The sequence below is a fragment of the Cuculus canorus genome, chromosome 9 (genome assembly GCF_017976375.1).
Source record: "Cuculus canorus isolate bCucCan1 chromosome 9, bCucCan1.pri, whole genome shotgun sequence".
NCBI lineage: Eukaryota > Metazoa > Chordata > Aves > Cuculiformes > Cuculidae > Cuculus > Cuculus canorus.
The window spans coordinates 21,469,574-21,493,912 of NC_071409.1; the positions used below are offsets into that span (position 1 = coordinate 21,469,574).

At 37.7% G+C, this 24,339-nt stretch overlaps 1 protein-coding gene across 1 annotated transcript in view; it reads right to left on the reverse strand.

Annotated features, from left to right (window-relative positions):
* Positions 1 to 4,251: 4,251 nt before the first annotated feature.
* SERPINI1 (serpin family I member 1) overlaps positions 4,252 to 24,339 on the reverse strand; it is a 50,439-nt gene continuing 30,351 nt past the window's right edge. Inside the window, exons 4-9 of the mRNA XM_054073921.1 lie at positions 22,985 to 23,179; positions 21,963 to 22,167; positions 14,472 to 14,569; positions 9,656 to 9,742; positions 8,315 to 8,404; positions 4,252 to 7,009 (exon numbers count right to left, since the gene is read on the reverse strand). Coding sequence (XP_053929896.1) covers positions 6,933 to 7,009; positions 8,315 to 8,404; positions 9,656 to 9,742; positions 14,472 to 14,569; positions 21,963 to 22,167; positions 22,985 to 23,179 — 752 coding nt within the window. The 3' untranslated portion in view covers positions 4,252 to 6,932. The remainder of the gene's footprint in view (positions 7,010 to 8,314; positions 8,405 to 9,655; positions 9,743 to 14,471; positions 14,570 to 21,962; positions 22,168 to 22,984; positions 23,180 to 24,339) is intronic.

The window sequence follows — 24,339 nt, forward strand, 5'->3', positions numbered from 1 at the left end:
TCCAGCAATGTTATTTTCTTTGGAATGAGTCACTTGGGCAACAGCCAAATGGGCAGACCTGAGACCAGTTCTGAGTCCAGCGTGTGCCCTGGCAGTGCTCCAGCTGCATGCAAACCCGTACTATTCTAACCACCATCCTGCATCTTCCCCTCCATGGGAAAGAAGCGCAGGCATGCAGAGCAGCTGACTGTAGCACACGCCGATCAGGTCCTTTGTCTGGTGACCACAGGCACAGAGGTTGAAGGGAAGCTAGAAGGAATACCAGCCTCACAGCAGAGGCAAAGCTACGATTTCTCTTTGGATCTCAGGTCTTGGATGACAAGCAGGTCAAACAGCAGTTTCCCACACAACAGCCTTGTCCCATATGAAGCAAAATTTTCACCTGCAAGCTTCTGAGATAGACAACAGAATCACAGAATAGTTTGGGTTGGAAGGGACCCTAAAAATTGTCTATTTCCAACCCCCCCTGCCATGGGCAGGAACACGGCCCACTGGCTCAGGCTGCCCAAGCCCCATCCGCCCTGGCCTGGAACACCTCCAGGGATGGGGCAGCCACAGCTTCCCTGGACAACCTGGGCCAGGGCCTCACCACTCTCATAGTGAAGAAATTCCTCCTTATTTCTAGTCTAAATCTGCCCCTCTCCAGTTTATACCCATTGCCCCAGTCCTATCACTGCATGCCTTTGTAAAAAAGCAAAGAAGCAAAAACATTGACTTTATACTCCTCTACCAACTGTGTTGAGGAAAACTGAGTCCTACCAGCTGTGTCTGTGCAGGTTTAGAGAGTATTACAGCAGCATAAGTCACCAGCAGTATTATTGCCATACTTTACATTGCATGAGACACAAAAGCACAACACTATCATAGACCCTCCCACTTAGTTTATTAAGAGACTGCGTCTACCACACGTCTGTGCTGAATGTGAACACACCTGCAAAGCGAATAATCTCCAAGCTCAATTTAAAGAAAAGGTTTTGTACAGAAAATCTAAAAAATAAACAGGGCTATACAGCACTGAGAGATATAAATGTAAAACATGTTTGCCACTTGAAAACCTTTGTCTGTGGAGTTGTCTGGATGCATTTTCTGCGGAAACAGCAAAGCCTTCGATCTGCCTTTTTCTTGAATACTGTTCAGATTATCGTACTTACAATGAAGGGTGGAAAATGGGCTGCCAGATGGTTAATGGCCCTTCAGAAAATAGCCTTCTATGGTGCTTTTTGGAAGTCACTTGTCATGGAACTATCAAAATATAATCTCTTGTCATTCATAGAAGGAAGCATAATTTAAGCAGGTGTTATCAAGGATAAGAGAGCCTGAATTAACTTGTCTTACAGTTACTTCTTAGCGCATTGCTGGTAAATCTGCTGGCAACCTGCTCTGTCTAGAAAATACATGCACGGTAATACATAACACTTGTTCCATAGGCATACACATACTACACTTGGAATGACATTGGAAAATAAATGAACTAAAAGTACCCAAGGTTACCCTGTTCCAACTTGCACCCTAGGAAAACGTAGCAGTAAGACTAGTACTGAAATAGCTTGACAACTGGCAAATAATTTGTTCAAAAAATCTAAAGCAAACTTAGAAACTGTAGCACAATATCTCCATTATCATTTTGTTTAGAGCAAGGAGAAAATTCTGTAGAAGAAAAATCAATGGAGACACATGTAAAACTGGCAGCAGCAACATTAAGACTGGCCTCTTTTACCTCTCTGTGGGTGTCACTGAGGGCTTTAATAGCAGCTTAGCTGATGAAGACACATCCTTGGTTCAGAGTTGGCAGGAGAGTTTTATACAGTCCTGTTCCTGGAAAACAACAGACTGTCACTACATTCTGGTCATTCCAAGCTGCAGCCTGACCCAATGAGAACATCTCGCAGGAGAGCCAATGAATTTTAAGACCAGTATTTCTCTCGTAATAACCTTGAGAAATGTTATTAATTTCTGTATCAAACTATGCCAGCTTTCTGCCTGCTACCTTTAGGAATATACCATTTACAAAGGGTACTGACAATTACAAAAGCCTTATACAAACAGGCTTTTTGTATCAGACTGTTGGTTACTGGTGAGATTTGACGTTGCGCATACCATGATCCTTACAGGTCTCAGGACAAGACAGACTTCTTGATGTCTCCAATTGTTCCATATATTTTGACAGATTTCTTTCATTCTGCTCAGGCAATACCATCATACAGTAACCACTTGCAAGCATTCCAGCACTGTAAGTTGGTTTATTTTAAACACGACCCTTAACAGTTACGTGTAAATAGAATGAAATGTTGAACTGTGATTGAGCCTAAACTCTTTCGGTAGTGTTAGAATACTCGAAGGAGCAGTTGAAGCCCATCTAAACAAACCATTCTTAAAGAAAAAACAGGATTTTTCCATGGCTAATTCCAGTCCCTTAACGAGCACAACAAAAGACATGGTTTATACACAATCCAGATTTCTTTTCTTCCCCTTATTTAAAAGCACTTCTACACTAATATAGAGTAATTTTTTGTAGGTTTCCCTCAGTTTGTATAAAAGATGACTCTTCCACAGGGAAGAAAAGATGTGTGTTTAGGACAGTCAGATAGCAAAACAATTTGTTACCAGTAAAGCATGGGTTGTACCAGACACATCATTCATATTGTGATTCAGAGTGGCTGAAAAGATAACAACTTGGGCAATGGGCTAAATTCCCCAGCTTCAGGAACAATTTCCATCTATTTCTTCAGTCAAGTCCTAGTAGACCTAGAATTTTATGACCACTATCTGCCAGACTAGTTTCCAGAACACAGTGCTGCAAACACATCATTAAAAAAAACCTTTCAGGCTATCTGAGCACAGCTGAAAGTGGAGAATGCCATGAAGACCGCGGCATACCATAGGTTTTTGGGGGTTTTTTTTTGGGAACAGCTGCCATGTGCCTGGTTTGAAGTTGCATCTATCTAAGAATTACTACCTGCCTGACTTCCAGGCACAGTCATTAACAGTTTGATGACTGCATTTGTAAGGTGTTTTGAAAGAGTCTGAATTTTCTAAAATAGCTTTTAACTAGTGCTATGAAATGAAATGCATTCATGTGGATGTTGTTTTAAGAGCAGTCCCATATAAAGAGAACGTCACTTGAGAAGCCCTGGTTGTTGGAAGTAACAGATATATAGAGTTGTTCATGAGTTTTACAGTACCGTCTATGTTTGTGCATGGTGAATGCTTTCTCACGTGTAAATTTGTTTTACAGCCCTTAACCAATGCCAGCTGGAAACCAAAACCAAGCCACTGAACCTATTAACAAAGGTCCTGAGTAAGCATGCAGAGTCTTTCTTCATTCTGTCTGGACCCCTGTAACTACTGCAGCTTGATCCAAACCCCTTGGGGACTGCAGACAGTTTCATAAGCTAAATTAACCTACAATTTCTCAGCAACTGTGTCAGCAGATGCAGAGTAGACGACAAGGGAAGTCAGCTCACTTCTTGCTGGTATTATCTGAGTTGCTAAGGTTCTTTCCCCTTCTCCCTGGCAGTGGGTTTTGGGGGTAAATGATGCATCACTTCAATCCGTGTATGTAAGGCAGGAGGGGGGAAATAAAGTGGATGGATTTTAGCAAGATCCACACACACTCGAGACCCAGGATATTCAGCTTTCCAACACTCCCATAGGACCACTGTCAATGAGAAATACTTCTCAGCTTCTTAGGATAGAGTGACATCTTGTGGTTTCTTCTTTTGTCCATGATTGAAAAAAAAAATTAGCCACAAAAGCTTTGACTATTTGTTTTGTTTTGTTTCTGGTATAACACCAAAGTCTTATCTGTTTGAGGAATATCATGCACTCGATTCAGAGAAACTGATACAACAGTTTACTTTGCCATGGATACGGCTTGTGGAAGGATAGGGAAAATCAGTGTTTGGAAGAGCCAGAAAAAGAGTAATTCATACAACGTGACAATTTTTTTTTGGATGCAGTCCTAATCTAGAAAAACTGTTTGGTGCTCAAGATCATGTAACAGAGGGATCTTAATAGTTATATAAGTCAGTCTCCAGACGCAGCACTACTATTAAAAGGATCCGTAGGGAAAGGACTCCTTCCAACTACAGCTCTGAAACACAGTTCCACCTGTACTCCAGTACATGTATGCAAGAAAGAGAGAAGATGACAGCATTAGGCAACTGCATCTCATGCTTAAATTCCATTTGCATCACAGAAGGATCTCAAGTACAGCATCACGTCATGGTTCACTTACACAGCACAACTATAGAAGTTTCAGTAATTTATTTTCTGATATAGTCTCCAACACAAATTACAATTTTTAAATTTTTTTCCAATACTACACACCTAAACTCACACATGAGCCACTGCTGACAAATTCCCCTTACAAAAAAGAATCCAAACAAAAAGATAAAGTTATTTCACTAGTTTTGCCTTGAAAAAGCAACAGCATCTTTGAAAAGAACATTATACAAAATCTAAATTAAAACCCACAACAGAATAGTATTTATATACCTCAATAAATTGGTAACAACACTTAAGATATTATCACTACTGAAATACAGTATTGTTTGAGAGCTGTTCTTACTGTGGTCTACAACTAATACCTTTGCATTATTTTGTAATAAATTAATCCATATTGTTGAAAACCAGAGAAGTCTCCAATTTTCAAGAAACACGAAATGGCTATTTTGCACCTGTAAGCACTAGGAGAGCAGCAAATGAAGCAACTAATGTTTGCATTTCTGCTTCTGCTGGCTTTCCTATATACCCATTTAGGCAGTTCTTTGAGTAAGATTTGGAATATGCTATTCTGCACCATTCCACTTACACTTATGCTCAGTTGAACTGCTAGGGAAGCCTGTGCACTTGTCTGATATCCTCTATAAATACTTCTGACTGGCAGCTGTCCTTCCATAATACAACTTTAGTTCAAATCTATCTGCACTCCTCTTGGTACAAAGCTTCTATGCTGCAAGGAACTAACACAAAGAAAAAACAAAATTGGTCAGGAAGAATTTTTGATGGACTGAAAATTGAAGGTTGTCACGTGCTTTCTCATGTCTTTCCAACTTGGAGTGAACACCTCAAAAATTAGCCTGATAAAATGTAACAGCTTAAAAATCAGGCTCTCATAAGGTTAAAACCACAAGAGATCCTTAGCGTACAGGTCACTTTTACAGACATTAGGTGATGTTCATAAAATCATTTAAAGATGAAGAACCAGCCCTTGCGTAATCCCATGTCAAAGGCACTGGTTATACCTGCAGTGAGGCTAGTTGGATTTCTTGGTAGAATTAGCCCCTGCTCCTTCTTAGAAGCACTCCCTCTTTTTCCACTCCCAAGCAGAACATTTTTAGCTATACAGAACTAAAATTAGTCTTTTCTAAATTTTAATACAAAAATTCTTTCACCCAGTCCAGACTATAATACACTAATGGTTCCAACAACAGCAATACACTTTGGAGCTCCATTTTTCTTCTGTGCTACAAAACTCAACAATTCAAGGAGGAAGGGCTAGAAATGTGTTCAAATGCCCTTTCTCCAAGGGAGCATAGCCAGCCTCCATGGAGAACATTCATCACCTCACTGTCTGACCTGCATGACTCACACCAGCAGTATATAAAAAAAAAGTGAACGTGTCAAAATTTGAAAGTTCTCCTTGCATGAATAACTTTGTGAGCAATATATATGTTGCTCTGAAGTGAACATATGCCAGAAAAGCCTATACCTAAAGTTCAGCCAATATGCATTTGTTACCATAGAATTCAAAAGACAAAACTCCTTTTGACTGAGAAGAAACCCACTTATTATCAAAAGTTTGTATTTATGATCTGTTTCAAAGGAGCTCATCCCTTCTTTTCTCCTATTCTCTCTTACCTTTTCAATAACTTCTCTTCTCTTTATATTTTGCCAGCGAGGAAGGAAATAATTATATGCCTCTCTGGTGAGAACTGATACTTCTCCTCTGGCAAATGGAAACAGCAACTGATTCCTCTGCTAATATTTACTTGTGGTATGTGCCACTCTCCTGTCAGTATGTTCGCAACAAAAAGCTGGGGAATAAAAAGGATTATGTTGTTCTTTATACTTTTATTTATGAATAAAACATTTTTAGACACTTAAAATTAAAGGTGGGTTTTTTTTTTTTTTTTTTTACTTTGTGAAACATCATTCTAGATCCCTGAAGTGAGATACTGCAAAGCTTAGGTTAAATGAGAACAACTACTTTGCGGGAGAAAAATATGTCCACACAAATGACATTAATATTCAACTATTTTACTTCAGTCACATACATAGCTATTCTACACTGAGTAGTCTCAAATACTCATGCGGTCAAATTTTATTGGCATCAACAGTTATGGAAGGTGAATTGCAGAGTCACATGCAGGAGCATTCATAAAAGCAACATTTTAGAATCACATGTGGGAGAGTTCACGAAGTCTACCACAGTTATCTTTTAGAATAAAATCCACTAGGCTTAATTTGTTCCATTAACTTTGATGAGACAGAGTACTGCAGTCTGTTTGCTACTTTAAAAGAAGAGATAACATTTTCCAGATGTAGCTCTTCAACTCTATAAATTATCATCAAGGTTTGCCATTTGCATTATTCAGAGCAGCACACATTCTGCTCCTGTCTCATTGATCAAGTCAATCTTTGGACTGTAAAAAACTATGAATAATGGATTTGCAGTTTTTTGCTTTACAATTCACTAGAACAAGAAACAGTTGTTGACACGTACACAATTTTATTTTAAGGACACAGCAATCACAATGACAGAAATAGAACCATTACTTCAGTACCATAAGCTTTCCTCTGCAAACTGACTTGCACAGTTAGATCTGAGTGCATTTTAAACAATAACTTGGGGGAAAACACAGCAAACTTCAAATATATTAACTTCAAACTTTATGTGCTTATCTCCTCTTTTTGGTAGCTGGTGGCAGTTAAAGCTCTTCAAAGTCATGGCCACTTGTATTCATTGCTTCAGGGTGCATTACCCTTCCCATGAATAACACCATACCTGTGGAAAATGTGCAAAGGGAGGAAGGGAAGATGTCAGAACCCAAAGGAAAACTTGAGAGGTTATAAGATGACAAATACTGATAATAACTTCTAGGTATGTGTTGCACAATTTTTATAGGAACATACGACTCTGTGAACTTAGTAGCCATGAAAGGCAATGGATCAACAGCCTCACAGAATCTTTCCCATTTTATACATTTCTACGTAACCTGTTCAAACATAGTTATCAATCATAAACACACTATTTTTGAGAAGAAGGGTAACTAACCATCATAGAGGTTTTTTTAAAAGATTTTGAGCCTTAGATTTTGAGATCAGTATCAATCTTTCAGGCTTTAACTATTGTTGTTGTCAATTCCTCTTTCTATTTGCAACAAAGCCTGTGTAACATTAAAAACGGCCCCAAAACTACCAACCACTATGCTGTTCTATTTTAAACTCTTCTTTTTGGGGAGATTTTTGTATATTCAGTAGCGAAAAGGGCAGATAACATCCTCTAGATAAATGTTTGCCTAACTATATGTCTATAACAGTAAGGATACTTGACTTAGTTTTGGTAAAAAAAAACCCCTGAGTTGGTATCACACCTTGCACACAAGTGACTCTACCCAGCTAGACAGTAAGCATTACTGCTCTCTGAATGGTTTAATAAACACTGATAGCTACGATAGTATCAACACCTCAAATACAATAAAAAACTCCCATCAAACTGAACCTACCAGAGTTTGCTTGTAGAACATGTAAGATACCACAACACACAGACCCATACAATAATCTGTGAGTGCACAGTAAGGTTTTGTCACATTCACATCATAAATTAGAAATATGAAACTAAGGAATTAATTAATCATTGCCCATTTTGCTAGTGCTGTTCTCATCCTTTGCCTGCCACAGAACACTTCAAGAGCACAACAGAATTATTCATAGCTGTAATATCTGTCCATTATGCAAATCATTTGCTACCAGGAACATATCTCACTGGCCATACTACAGCCAAACTCTTATGGAAAGTAATGATTATGGATATTCAGGGCAGTAACACTGTGTTCTCTGAAGAAAAATAGTGAATTTTCCTTCCCCAGGGTTTTTAATCACGTAATTACGAACATTTTTCAGAATTATGTCAGATTTTGCTGTCCTACTTGGAGAAACATTAAGGGGACATAAAAAGCTCGAGTCTTTCAAAATTAGGTATTTTAAGAAAAATTAAGGAAAAATCACAATGCCAGCTCATTGATCAAAACATGCAATTTCGTATACCAACATTCTGTGAAAAATGTGGAGGAGTCTGCAATGTTCTCACCTGTTCTTCTATTTCTGACCAGAAAGAAAAAGGGATGATCAACTATAACTTGGGGATACAGCACAGCCATTCTGCTAATGGCAATCATCCCTGAAGGAAAAAGAACACAGACAACTTGTTAAATATCACTGTACATTCTCCTGCTCTTCAAAGATACTTGTGAAGCTCATGAGCAGACGCTGAAGTCCCACACTTCCAACACCGTCACCAAGAAATAGCATGAAAAATCTAACTGAAAGTGAAGGAGACCTATGGAGTAATTGCAGGCTTATTTCTGCTTTAAGAATGATTAACAATGGAGAGTGACAATCTCCCAGGCTGAGGGAGCGGTTTATAAGTTTTAAGATCTGTAGTCTTAAGAGGAGTTATGACTCCCGCTCACTTGCAAAAAGAAAACGCATTAAGTTAGACAGCACTGCTGACCCATTTTAAACAGCTCCAAGCCTGCAGTTGATAGTAAAAGGCAACCCTTAATAACTATGGAATATTCAACAACTAAATGGGCTGATCTTGCAGCTTTTAGCTTGACTCTTTAAATAATGCAGAGGCTGAAAGTAAAATTATCTGGGAATCAGGCAGAATTTGACTGGTTTTTATTTTTATTTGTATCAGCACGGATTTCCCCAGGACATTAATATTTCCTGGTGTTTCATTTACTTTCACTGCACTGTTAATAAAGACTCGTGCATGCAGTAATCTCTGCCTATATTAACGTTACAAGTCAACCCAGTTACGGATATTCATGACCAGGGAAGGTATTCCTTTTACCTCAAAACCTGGTAAAATTAAAGGTAATTAGGCATCACCTAAAGATACATATTGGCCATTAATGTAACTTATTTTCAGGAAAAGCAGGTGATAGCGGAGTAAAACAACCATCTGGTCTCCTGGCATTAATAAGAGCCAGCAATAGTTTTGCATTTATAACTTCTCACCTTGCACCTCTGTATATAAGCTTATTAAAATGCAATTGCAACAACTCTCAACTTCTAACAATTCTGGATCGAATGTCTCTGAACATCTCAATGAGCAGATCAAAAATTACAAATGATTAAGTTCCATAAAGAAAACAAACTGTAGTACCCTTCAGACAATCAGAAGCAAAATAAGGTTTTCCACAAAATGCTCAAAAATCCTTTTTAGCACTATATATTTTAAAAAAACACTAACACTTTTCATTTCCAGAATTCTCTTCCAAAAAGCAGTGTACTTGCTATGCTGTGTCTCCATGCTACAAGCTGTTTAGCTTTCCTGGCTGTACAGCAAGTAGTTTTTTTTAAAAAAAATAATTAATGCAGAATAACCAGACATTTGATTTAATTCTGCTTTTCAGTCAGGTACCTGAGGCAGCAGCAGCTTCTGATCCTTCCTCATTAACTTCTAGAAATGCCTTGTGAAATGCCTTTGCAAGGTAAAGTTCTTTGTTATCTGGAGAAGAAAAAGAAACATACTTCAAGTGGCTCAACAGCAATATTGATTGAAGTATTTAAAGAGAACCCCAAACACTGTCAAAAAAACCAACAATATTATCCACCTTCTGTAACAAGCAGGGAAGGGTAACAGCCTTTGTGCATAGCAGCTGCATTAAAACACCTTCTGCCAATACCTTTAACAGCACCATTTACTTCACTTAAATTTGTAGTGCTCTCCTACACTACAAGTATTAAAATTGCTTGGCACTGGCTAAAGCACCAGTATACCAGAGTAAAAGATAGTCTTGGAGTGCAAGATTTTAAATGCAACCATTAGGAAAAAGGATTATGATATCATATGCCAAATATTTACAAATAAATAATTTTATTTCCTCATTAAGTGCGGTACAGACTTCCTCCAGGAAAACTTGGCGTTTTCTTTCTTCTTGACATCATATTTAAAAGAAGCCAAAGATAAATATCTAGTGCAAAACCCATCATGGAACTAGGGTTTTCCAGTCTTATTTGTTTTCCATTCTTCTTTGCCTGTATTTAAATTTCGGTCCAAGACTACTTCAACTTAAGTCAGTGAATGTTCCATTGCTTTTCTTTAGTGGCAAAATGATCAGACCTATTGAACACTCAGCACCTTATAGGAAGCAAGACATACAACACCATTTAACCTGCTTGACACAGTTTCATCACAAAAATATAACAAGGATTAGAGATACACTTATTATACCTGCCTAGTGTGGTGGTGCTTATGGTACGCTGAGGTATGTTTCTGATCAGAACACTTAGCATCTCAGAAGATTGCTCTCCATTTGATGAGCTTATAGACCTTAATTCAGACAGCATAAGCGTTACTAACATTTACCATCAGGTATAATAGTAAGCCTACTTGTAAATGTATTCAGGATCTGAGTATTAAAAAACCGAGTATTTTGTGACAGGAATACAAGTGCCACTGTAGATGAGACCAGTATGCCCAGTTAGTCTAGCACACTGCTCCAGCTATAGCATTATTGGTGCTTCAGTACAAGATACAAGAAGCCTTACAGATGAAAACTACAGCACAACCTAGAAAAGAAAAAGATCCTCTCACTCAGCATGTGCCTTACATCCTAAACCAAGTTTCTAATCCACAGAATATATGCAATGATAATATTCACTGTAGTACAGATAGGTTTGATATCTCTGAAGCATTTTGTTTTTTAAATCCTATCGATCTCGTGACCTCAAGAAACACCCAGCAAGTATCTCTGTGGTTAAGTTTTCCATAAGAGAAATGCTTTCTATTTGGCTTCAATTTGCTGCCTTTCACTTCATTGGATATCTTTGTCCTTGGATGGTGAAAGAGCAATTCCACATGCCAATTTACTTTCTCTAGACTCTTTATATTGCCAGTATCACACTTCCCTCATTCACCTCTCCCTGAAGTGAATGAATCTATTTTCCATATGGAAGCACAGCGTTGTTACCTTGCATTCAGGCACTCTTCTCTTTGCTCTGTTTTATGATTGTCAAGTCACTGAATGCAATACTTCAATCTTACACATATCTTGTCACTATTACACATCTTCCCTTTACAGCTTTCAGCGTGGATAAGGTAGGGCTTACCTGAGTATCTACTAGCATGTCATTTTTCTCTAGTAGTTTCTCTGAATTTGGATTTTCATACTAACCAACATGATTTGATTGTTGCATCTTGGAAAAGTCCCATGGAGATTTGGTATCAAAGTTGAAGTTTCCTGCAGGCCCCTCACCTAGATACCCATTAACGTGGGGGAGTAATCTGAGGCTTACTTCTAATGTACATGACTCGGCTAGCATCACATGTAATTTGTCATTATACTTCATATGCTTGCAAACTCCTACTCATAGCTGCCAACTGGTTGCTCTGCAAGTCTCCTTTTAAAAAAGCATGCAGGCTTATTGCCGCTTTTAGGATGTCCCAGGAGAATTATACCTGCCTCAGTCAAGACATTGAACAACTATTTACTGGACTAGTGCTCCTCTAACTACTTTGTATTGTGAAAGCAAGTCATTAAGATCACTTTGCTGAAATGCAGCTCACCTTGGGGTTAAAAGCAGTTGCCATTTAAGGCACTACACAATAGTAAGAAAGATTAGTATAATTTGAAAGGGCAGGATAATTTTAGTTTTGAAATTATTTCGAGGATAAGTCCTAACTGGGATTAAAATACTCCAGTAGCAAGCTGGAGCTTCCTTGCTGTGTAAATTACAAAATCCGAATATCAGAAGCTGTTTCAAGATTATTTTGAACACCTGATAGAATCAGAGATGGAAGTAAAACCTGTCAGTGTCTTTTACTGAAAGTGAGAGCTAGAATATATGCAACTAGATAGCCAAATAGGAATGTCCCCCTACTCACTTGCGTTAATTGACAAATAATTTAATTTCTGCAAAGGAGTAACATTTCAAATGTGCACCCAGATTAATACATTCTCTTTGGTTGCTCACCATACAGACATCTCAGAAGGTGAAGCTGTTATCTATTTCCATTTTTCAGACTGAGTGCAAAAAGCAAAAAAAAAAAAAAATCCTAATATTGAAAAATAAGTCTGCAATCCTGCAATTTGATTTATAGCCATTAAACCCACATAGAATTTCACTGAACTCAACAATCTGCGCCTGCATCCGATTACAGGATTAGGGCCATTGTTGAAATTGCAGGTTTTCCTTGGCCATAATCTAAAAGTGAGAGCACCAGGAGAGAGGGAAGAGAGTCTTCTTAAATGTAACAGAATTTCTCAAAAATCTCCTTAGACCTTTTATGATTTGTATCTTCCAAAATTAAAAGTGCCCAGAAAAACATTTTGTTCAAACAGATGCATTTCAGGCTTCACAAAGTGTAAAATATTCCAGAGGTCTGGCAGTGAGATGTATGAAACTAACTTCACCCTCCCCAATACCTGCCACACTATTCAGGTATTTCCAAAAGCAAGCTTTCAACATTTTCCTTCATGAATTTTTTTCCCCTTCTTCCTATCTCCTCATTTTTCATCCGGAAAATTAGAAACAGGAAACATATTCTGTATTTTAATTACTTCAAGTTTCATCTCCATAGCAGCAAGAGCAGGTTTTTTATTAAAGACATCAGTTAAAAAAACCCCATTTTCTTATCCTTATTTTATCAATGACCTTTTCACCACCTGGTGGGCACAGGGCCTTTTAAGTTAAAAGCAAAAATCTTACAGTAGAATTCATTAATTCTCTGCATACACTGCTGTAAATAACTTAATAAAGAAGTTAGTCTTTAAATGGCACAGGAGTTCATTCAGACATACAAAGCACGGTACAGTACATTTTACAGTACAACTTCATAAAACTTCAAACAAGTCATTAGTAATACGGATTAAAACACAAGCTAGTTCCAATCTTTCTGCTAACCTCTCGACCACAGAATTAGTCACCAATATATTGGTGAATTTTCCATTCTCCTTAGTACTTTTCCCCAAGTAAACAGTTTTCTACACACAGACCAAAAGTTATTAGAAAATTTACTTTTTTAGGGGGTGAGGGAGAAATTGAAGGTGTTTTTCTTCAGAAAAATATTATTTTTTAAAAGATGGATTTTTCATTTATTCAGACTCTTTTCACATTAGCTAACTATCCAATTTCAGTGGAGAAGTGAAAGCAGCAAAACAATGGAATAAGCTACAAAATACACTACAAACAATATTTTAAACTCAGCAAAATGAAAAAGATAAGAAAATTGCAAACATTTCTGCAGCAGATTTTAGAGGAAGGTTCACCTTCTTTACCGGTATTATGAATAAGCCACACAGGTGTGATTGCTTCCAGAAACAGACAATTAAGAACGGTTATCTCCCATCAGTAAGGATCTATCTGGCTGATTAAGCAGTAACCCACAGAGCAGAAACACATACAGGGAGCTGCATATCAGCATAAATTACGAGAACAATGGCAATCTCATACCGGCATATGCTTCTAAACAGAGAACAATTGGATTTGCCAAAATTCAGGTCTAGCCAGACCATGCTAAATACACTGCTTGCCTGGCTCTTCTTTTATGCAAAACCAAAACAACTTCTCAGGCAAAGATGCCTCAACTACCTTTTGTGCCACTTCAATACCTTTTAGGAGGTAGTGAAAACATAAATAACTCATTTCCACCTGAATTTCTAAATATATTGGATATTATGAATTCTGAAAATGAAGTGTTGGCAACATATTGAAATAGATAAGCCGCTCGTGACTAAATTGCTTTTATCTTGGAACTCTTGCTTTCCTGTGGTGCTTCTATACAGCAGGTATCTGGGGAGATGGCTAATGGTACAACAGCTTAATGTTCTTAATGCAGTGAACAAATAGCCTCTGGAGGGAAAAGATGACAACCCGCTTCTGGTGCGGATCCCATTTGCCATCAAGGCACTGAAGCCATATATTGCAGTAAGGTGGATCTGCCTCTTGCACAGAGAGTTCTCTAAGTTTCGATTAAGATCCAATTCTGAAATTCTCAGACTGAACTTTGCCAGGTCAAAAATCCACCCCACCCTCCTCCAGTGGACTTCTCCCCTGCCCCAACTGCTCCTACAGTGAGCCCACTCTTGCATTATGCAAAAATCTCAAGGGATTAAGAAACTGCTAGCAGGGTTTTTTCCCCCATATAACTACTTTGAAGAGTTTGCTGGGTGTGAATCTTTAGGTGATTTCAGTGCTTCCTCACATGGAGTGAGAGATACCACAAGAACTCTTACCAGACATTGCCGTGAGGTCAGCACTACTGCTGAACACCTCTGTAATTCCGAGACCTCTCCAGATTTCTTTCAGATCAATTTCCTGTTCTACTGCAAACCTGGAGAACATAATAGAAAATTACAAAAAGCCCAGAATGTAAGCAGTACTTGTAATTAGAAGGTCAAAATTTCTAGGTAAAGACAATTGAAATGCCCAGGCAAATAACATAAAATAGGAGATTCAGCACTGGCACTATACTTTAGTGACACCTTCTACAGAAATGCTTACAAACAAATTAGTTTACTTTTACAGGTGTATTTTTTTTTCCTAATGCATGAGCAATCACAAATATGCTAATGGAATGTACAGTCCCTGACTATAAAACTTCAGTGCAAAATGATGCAGCAGCTAATGTAAATGCTTGCTTTTTATACAAAAGGTTTACCATAAAAACTGAATTTAATCATAGACATACTAGAATAGATTATCAAAAAGGCAAAGGACAGCATAAACTTCAGACAGCGGTTGACAAAGGAGGTGTAGGAAAGAAAGATACTCCGTTTTTATTCAGACAGTATAAGCAAAGACAAGCAGTTATGAACGTGAATATAAAGCATTTCTGACTCAGCTTCTAATTACTCCGGTGGCAAAGTTTTAATTGGGTTTTGATTGTGAGTAAAGAACAGGGAAAACAAGCAGTTGTTAGAGCAAATGCACATGAGTACAACCTGGCAGGATTTCAGAGTGAGCTTGCAAAGCCATGTTCTAGGCTACATTACTATGCTGGAAGGATAAAATGAGATTAATCCTGAGGGCAAGATTTTGGGCAAAAGCTTGTTCCGTTTACAAAGACCTCTTTTCAAACATTACAAAAGTTATGCCTGGTGTCAGTGAGACAAAAAAGACTCAAGTCCTTTAAGCATGGGCAGAAACAGGCTGGACAGCTGGAAAAAGAAAGAAATATCAGAAAAGTAAGAATGGCAGCCCCAACCAGAAAACAGCAGAAATCTACACACAAACACAACAGACTAAATGTCTGTAATGGGTGAGTTATGTAGAGTTATGTAATGGGTTCTCTGTAGAATGACCAAACAAATTATCAGTGATTTAAATCACTGACAGTAACTGGTCATGACCGTAAGACACAAAATACATAGCCCATAAGGTGGTGGTGTCATTTCTCCAGCAAGCCATTGAGTCAGAAAACTCTGCAATTACACTGCAGTCTTTAGTGAAGGGTCTGACCTGTGCTAGAATCAACCATAGAATAAAATTCGCTTCTGTGCAATTTCTCATAATAATTCTTTTTTAGGACTAAACTTCCCTGACTACATAGAGGGACACATTCCTTTCAGAAGAAAGTATAGGCCAGAACTGTGAGTGGAGAACAGCTGATGAAGAGCTGAGAGGTATGATACCCTGGCAGGTGCAAGCCCTGGCAGCTTGAAAAGGAATAGTCTGAATATTGAAAAACAACTGGACAAGAGTCAAGCGGATCTTCCTCACTTACAACACTTACACAGAATGAGAAAAATCCAATACACAATTTACATTCATAATGAACTTAGAACTTACATAAAAAGCCAAAAATCTATGATGGAATAGATATTAGTCATTACCTATGCAAGTTAAAACAAGATCTGGAGATAGCTCAGGGTCAATAAATCACTGCTGGCACCGCAAGTGCACATGAACTCCAGGATACACCTGGATAAGACACAAGAAGTAATTCTTGTGATTTTATTGTTTTGGCACAAAAGAATCAGAAGAGACCAACAAAGATTTATGTATTGGAGGAAGCTTATGGTGTTCTGGCATATTCTGCATCAGTCAGCGTAGCAGTATTTAAAAAAAAAAAAAAAAAAATGGCATTCTCTTAATGAATGAGATGCAGATACACAGAGGAGAGGACCCTGAAACAGCACTGCAGGAAATGTAAATGCGTGCCAATAGCATTCTTCAAGGGGAATCATCACTCGCTCTCCTCTTTAAACTGTGGACACTCACACTGGTCACAAACTGAAGGCAGGGAGCTCAGCTGCACAGTTTCAGCTCTACGCTGACTGATAAATCCATAAGTTGCTCAATCATTCAGATTTCCCACTGGTTTACAAGCTTCAAACCTAAAGACTAGTTTTAGATCTATTTAGAGGCTTCTGTAACAACCCTAAGAAAGGTGAATTAAGACTCGATTCCTGATGCCAGAGTCAACAAGAGCCAAGCAAAAGAGAGGTTTTGTCTGTGCACACTGAACAAATCCAGAAATATTTCCTTCTGTGTTTAAACTACAGTATAACATTCCAAAAACCAAATCCAACTCTAACTACCTTAAAAACATGCAGAAAAGGCAAATTACTGTTAAAAGGCATTTTATTACAAATTTAGAATGTTGAATTTCCCTTTTTTGGCTTTTATTTCACCACAATTAGTATTAAATGTATCCAGCTTTCAAGATAATTTAGCTATAAAGTAGCAATGTCAAACCAAAGAATAATCAGGATAGGACATTAGCAAGAGAAGTATGAACGAAAAGCAAAATTTGAGGTCACAAATAAGAAAATTAACTACAAAAAAGCATTTTTCCATCTGCAGAGATTCACTGTAAGATAAAGAAGGAAATCTGGTGGGTTTCAGTCTCTGGACCACGAGACAGAAAACACACTTATCTGCTAATCGATGAACTGTGACCCAGAAAGGAAGCACGACAAAAGATGCTTTTGCACGCTAATCAAGGAAGATGTTTCGGAGATGTTTTTGAAAACCAAATCAAAACCAACCAGTAAAGCCCCAGCTGAATATTCATCCAAAAAAAGGAATATGCAAACAAGTCAATTGGTTACATTGCTAAAGAATACCTACATGAGCAATAGTAGCCCCCACTAAGTTAATGGATTATGGCTAAATCCCTGACTGAAACCCTTACAAAGGCAAATACTGAACAGGTGGATGGTCTCTACCACATCTCTGTGAGCGAGTTCCTGCTTTTTATGACAAAAAGTAGATTGAAAATATCACATCAGCTGTACAAATACCAATCCACCCCTTTACAAAAATAAAGCTAATTACTTCCCTTCTTCCCTTTCAGTTTTGTCATCTGGTAAAAACCCACTCTAAACCTCTATTCAAAATAGCATCTCCCCTCCTTTCCTCACATGCTGCGAAGAGCAGCGTGGGTTACAGATAAGCTATTATTAATGATATTTCAAATATTTTAGCTGACATCAAAACTACCCTCTTTTGAAAAATAAAAGGGCTATTTTACACTTTGAAATATAATTTCAGGCTATGCAAACTGACATAAACATTCAGGATGAGTTATCTTCCAGTCATATTTGGATTTCTTTGCATTCCTTATAGACAGTGATGTAGGCATTCAAAATCAAAGCTGACAACCTAGAACACAGAAGAGACATTCAATCTCATTTCCCAAGTCAGGCATTTGCTGTACCTCGAGACTTTAGAAATGCCAAGCTACACGATACTAGCCCTGACACATAGTTATTTGCAGTGCTTGTTGCGTATAATAAAGATGGTTGCATTTTCTCCTACAATCTTTTAGGTGCTTTTGATATTAAAACTACCATGAAAAATCAATTTCAATACTTCAGCATCAGAAGTCATAGAACAGATGCAACTGAGAGCATTAAATACCACAAAGGGAAGACCAAGAAAGCTCAGACACTGCAAAGTTGAGGTTATTTTCACCTTAGGACCAGAACAGACTAGTCTGTTGAGTCAAAAGGAGAGCTTCTGCACTTAAGTAGTTCTAGAAGATTCACCAACACACATTTTCAGATATGTGCACCTACAGACCACCTCAGAAAACACTGGAAGATCCTAATATGGGGCAATGACTGCCTACCAGCTGTTAGCCAAAGTCAAGGAGAAGCAAAGATGTGATTTAGGTCTTTATTTATTTTCACACCATTAGTTTGCAAAGTCACTCCACTTCCTACATGTAGAATGCAGTCCAAATAGCTGAATAAAAATACTTGCTTTGATTTTCACTGTCTCTGAATCTCTCCCACGTGAAATGAAGAAAAAGGAGGAGATGTTTAGGAAGTATAATTAGGTTAAGAAAGTAAAAAACAGTTCTCTGGAGTTTAGCAGAGAATGATAGTGTTTTCAGGTAATTTAAAACTTACACAAGCATTAGACTAAAATGATGCATTCACGTCATCAACAGTCTCTTTAGTTATGCATCTGAACCTTCAGGTTCTGGACAGAACATTAGTTTTAACATAGCACACCGGGCCACCTTTCTTCTGTTTTAGAGACTTTAAAGACAGAAAAAAAAAAAAAGATCGTTTCATCTCATATGATGTTGTGCAACCCTTACAAAATGTTGAAGTTTTCATGAAGGATTAGATGTTCAAGATCCATAGAATCAAAGATTAGGGTACACTGTCTAGTTATACAACACAAGTGAACTACAGTTCTAATAACACTATGTTCTGCAGAACAGAAAGCAAACAGATGAATGAGGAATGGCTCCATTGCTTGAGCTCAACAATATTCTTGCTGGGAGGACAGGCCCTCAGAGGCTGAATCACTATTTTAACCAAGCAAGCCACTTAAAATATAAAGCAGCCGGCTGATATGGACTCCACCATTTTGGTCAGAAAAAAACAAACAAAAAAACTCCATGCAGCTGACCTGACCAGGTGAAGCAAGACGGGCTATGGGTCTTTCTTCGGCAAGGTCCTTCTATCCAGGGCTCAACATGGGCTGCAGAAATTGACTACTAGTGTGTTTTCAGTGGAACAGTTCTATGCCTCTTCCATGACTGTATCTCAAGAACAACCAGCACTGGCATATTTCTCATGAAAAAAGGACTCAAGAGAGCATATTAAAATGAGAATGTAATTTTTCTCTTTCAGGTTTGTGCTTTTTTTTGGAGAAAACAACATTCAGCTAAAGAAACTTGTAATTTCAACACTGTCTAAGAAATTCTAAAGATATTTTAAATGTACAAAAAAGGAAAAAGGTCATTATAGAAAGCCAGGCATACTGGAACGATCCTTAAGAGATCTGTAGACTGTAGCAATGTTATTAGGTGCTAGTTCCTCTGATGCTCTTCAAATAATTTATGTTAGAGAGACAGCTTTGTAAATTAGATTCATGGTCTATTTCACTTCTATGCAAAAAGTGGATTAATATGTTGATCACTTTAGTCTGGGTTAAGCTGGAAACAATGATTTGAAAATGAAAATGAGAAAGTATAATTTAACAATTCTGCACAAATCTCTCTTTTGCTATTAAGAGGAATAATACACCATTCCATTTGCACACAGATAATGCAGACAGAAATTTGGCTAGTCATTCAGGTCCTATTACAAATGTACAAGTTTAAAAAATGTTCACTTTATAATTGGATAGCATCTTTCAGGATATAAAATTTTAATTTTATTCCACTGCAGCTTTCAATTTCTCAGTGGACAGAGCCTGCCGGCCACACTTCATAACATGCCTTTATGAGTCAGAACATTAAATATTTATGAAGTGTTTACTTAGAGCATTGATAAAATCCTGCAGATTACCTCTGAATTCTCAATGGAAATCCAACACCTTGGGAGCATGCAATTAATCTTTGGAATTTTTGTAAGGAAACTGCAGTTTTACCCTATGGAATTTCAAGCTCATAACAGTTATCTCCTATCATCTAAGAATATTGAAGGTGAACAGCACGTGGTTGTACCTGTTTTACCTTTCTATAGCCTTAATTCACAAATTTTTACCAAGATATTTTAGGCTGTTAGATAAGAGTGACAGGCATGACAACTAGCTGGAGGATGGAATAAATACAAACATTATACACCCACACAAAACCGAAGTCTCAAACTCCTGTCTGAGAACTTGGCTACAGAGAATCTTCCGAGTCTCTGATTTTGGTTAGAAGCAAACAAAACCCAATTAATTCACGTCAAACATGTTTTCAATAACATTCATGTATTTAACTTCAGAAATCTAAGCTTCTTAAATTTGTAAGCCAGTTTTTCACAGATTCCCTATATAATCAATGGAGAGAGATTTCCGAGTATCTCATACTCTAGAAATTCTTTGAGAGAAGATGCCCAACTTCAGCACCTGATGCACAGGCACTGAAATGCTCTGGTTATAAAAGGAAAGCTTAAGAGATGGAAGAATCCTTGTATTCTACTTCTCATTAACTTCTAGGTAAGATTTTCCCAAGCCTGCAGGAGAAATAGTCTAGGAGAAATATCCCTCTCCTGCATCTCAGTGGACTGTTATTACCAAAGACCCTGGGGCATGAAGCCCCAATAGAAAAAAAACCCACCACCCAACAAAAAACCAACCCACAAATCAAGGACTAGCATACAATAGGTTCAGTTTCTATAAAACCTGCAATGCAGCTCTTTGCAGCTCTCCCTGCTTCTTCAGAAGAAATACTACTTATAAAAGAAAAACTCTGGGGCAGAGAAAAACAGCTCCAAAATACGGCTGTTTCCTCCCTTCCCACTCTGACTCAATGTATAACAGCTTTAAAGAGATGTGGAATTCCATCTTGATTTGGAATCAGGGCACTCTGACAGCACCAGTCCATCTCAACCTTATTTATCCTGGCTAGACCCTTTTTACTGTGCTCAGCTGCAGTTAGCTTCTGGAAAGCGGTCTTTGCTTTGGAAAGGACACTGATAAGGTAAACCGCAGGGACTCTTGCCCTGCTTTTTACAGGTGAAATATAACAAACTCAAATCTCCATGTCACCTCAAAACAAAGAGCTATTTTAATAATTAAAAAGAATTCACTGTAGTTTATTTTTTCTGCTGCCATGCACCTGCTGCACAGTGCCACAGAAGTAGAATAAGGAGAAGTGATCCACATCAAACTTGTGCCATATTGTTATATAAGCACTTCAATGAAATCATGAGTCACTTGAAGGACATCAAGATCCAACTATATATAATGAGTAGCTTTCAGCAGTAAAAAAGTCTGTTACTAAGTCAAGTGCAGGGCATGTATGAAAAATATCTGAAGGTAGATGAAACAGGATTCTAGAAAAGGTAACCGAATAGTGTATGTGAGCAAATATGCCACTGAGCACACACAACTTATGTCTACACATCAACTGAGAGAAGTTTCCCCCCTTCTGGTACTAATGCCTTGTTATTCTATTGCTCCTCTAAGGAAAAAGACAAAAGACAAATTGACCAGAATTACTTCTCAACATTCAACCATTTGTATCTACCCAGACATAGGCCATTAGAACTTTTAAAATTAGCAACACAGAAATCTAATTAGGATTGAAATGAAACATTTTAGCTTTTGTTAATTCAGACTTGCAACATTTCTCCAGTATAAATAGAACTTATCCATAGTGAGTTCTGCAATACTCTGAACATTCCCCCAAGGCTTCTTGCCAAAGCAACCTTCACCTGGGTGCTACATAATGGTAGACTTAATCAAGATGTTCAAGTTTTACCTACTCTGCTAGTCTGATCAATTTGAATGCACTTTCCCTTTCTATTGACATGGGAGCACATTCTCACCTTGGTAAATACACTTCGACTTTTTGCTTCTTTACAGAATTAGCCCATTCATTAATCAATGAGGCTTTGACCAGCGGTTCCAATGTCACCAGTGGAACTTCCTGTCTGGAAAGAACGATCATCATACTAATCTCATCTCCCTTGTATGGTATTTCCAGGACTTGATAGATACCACCTGCTTCATTGGAGCCATCACTGAACTCTCCTACAAAAGAAAAGCAACAACAAAAAAAGCTATTAGAAGTATTTTCTTTCTTTTCTGGAGATAGGGGAAAAATAGGTTAGTACTTGACAGTACTTACTACATATTGGAGATGAAATTGACCCTCTTTATTTGATTCTGTATAAAATTTATATCGGTTTCTTCATTGTAGGATTTGAGTTTTATATCTGCTTTCTTTAAAAGATAAGCTTATGTAATCACACAGTTTGTAGATAATCATACTTCTGAACCTACTATCTACCTTTCACTGGTTAGACAGAAGGAGTCTATAAGTTGTAAAGACTGCAAAGACTTTCATGGAAATGGGCAGAGGAGTTTTTTTTTTTTCCAGGAGAGATACTTTGTCAATTATGAGACTGACCCTGCTAGACACTGCAGGTCACACGTGGAGTTCAAACTTCCGACAACAGTGATCATTAGTTCTGCTCTTCCAAAAAAACCCTACCTTACCTTTATATGGATATTACAAAAGTAATGAGCAAACATCATTCATTTTAATATTTGGCACAGCACCAAGAAAAATATTTTGGTGAGAAACAGGACCAGAACAATAATTGTAAACAGCTTAGATATAATGGATAAACGTTCTGAAATCCACCACATGGCATCAAAGGTACCTAAAAAAGTAAATGTGGCTATCTAGTTATAATACACGAAAACATTATGAAAAGACATCAAAATCAGTCCCTTTGCTGGACAAACACCACATTTAAAATTATTGATGAAGAACAGACAACTACTGCAACAAACTTACGAAGGTCAGACTTACTAGTGTTAAACTGCTAAAACGCCAACTCACCATAGTAAAACTCTCCCTGCTGGTACATCATTGGAATCTGCACTTCACTTTCATCATCTTTAGTGAAAGAAAAAGTTCTTGTATTTTCAGGTCTGAATTGTGATTTCCAGTTGCCTTTAAAGTAGACTGCATTGATGAGCGCCAAATGAGTTAGAGCACCAAAATCGCTTGAAGACACAAAATCTTTGATCATATCTAAGAAGAAAACTAACTGTCAGTCTGCATATCAAATTGAGCATTAAATCAAAACTTAAAATAGTTTGAAAAATGCAAGAAAATAAAAAGCTATGCTAACATGTAATTTCCAATTCAGATACTCCATTAAATCTCAAATTAAACTGCCAGTGTTTTGTAAACCTAAATCACAGTGTAGGTGCCTAAACCCTTCAATCATGTATATGTTAGTCAACTATTTCTAGATCACTACATAAATACACCTCGCAATGAAACCAAATGGAAAAGGGGTCACCTGAGGAATATTTACACTGGTGCTATAATACAGTTCAGCATCATCATCTTAAGGTCAGAGTGTCTATAATCTTTGGCTCCAATCCAAAGAAGCACTTAAATGGGTGCTTAACTTAAAGTGTGTAAGTATACCCACTGGAACTTCACCTGGGCCAATTCTGAAGGAAGCATTCAGTTTCAGTCATGTCCTACTGATTTCTAAGTAAGTACTAATCATACCACCCCCAACCCCCCCGAAATTCACAGCGTTTGTTCCACTGACATTAGCTCTTGAAAAGCAAAAGAGAAAAACCATCTAGCATCTGCTCTATTCATGGGAGGTATATCAGCTGAGCACGGCAGCTGCTTTGCTCCTACTCCTCAGTAAATCATTTACATCAGAAAACAGTCTGTTACCTGCTTTAGCTCATCTCAAATGGCTTCCTTTTCAGCGAAATAATTTTGAGTTTGTTAAATTTGGTGCACTGACCAGATTTGTCACTATTCTTAAAGAATTACAGCCTACTTCAGATAGTTTTCTTGCTCACTTCTATTTTTATCTGACATTGCAATGCAAGGTGTTAGAATAAACACATTCCTCAGTCTGATTATTGCTTCTTAATCCATGGTTTAAAATACAGACTAATTCTGTTCTCTGGAGCATATGACACAGACTAACTGGTGTGAAATTTGTGTATTGTAGGGTAATATTTCTTCTGGATTGTTGTTTGTACTTCATTTTATCTAGAACTTTCTTAGAAATGAGATGTGACCCATACTACCATATGCACTCTCTGTGACTAGAAAAGAGAGAAGGAACAACTAAGAAGGAATACACTTCCAGTTTTCCCATTTCTATTTGATATATCATACTCCTTTATATTTTTAAGCCACATCTTGTTAATACA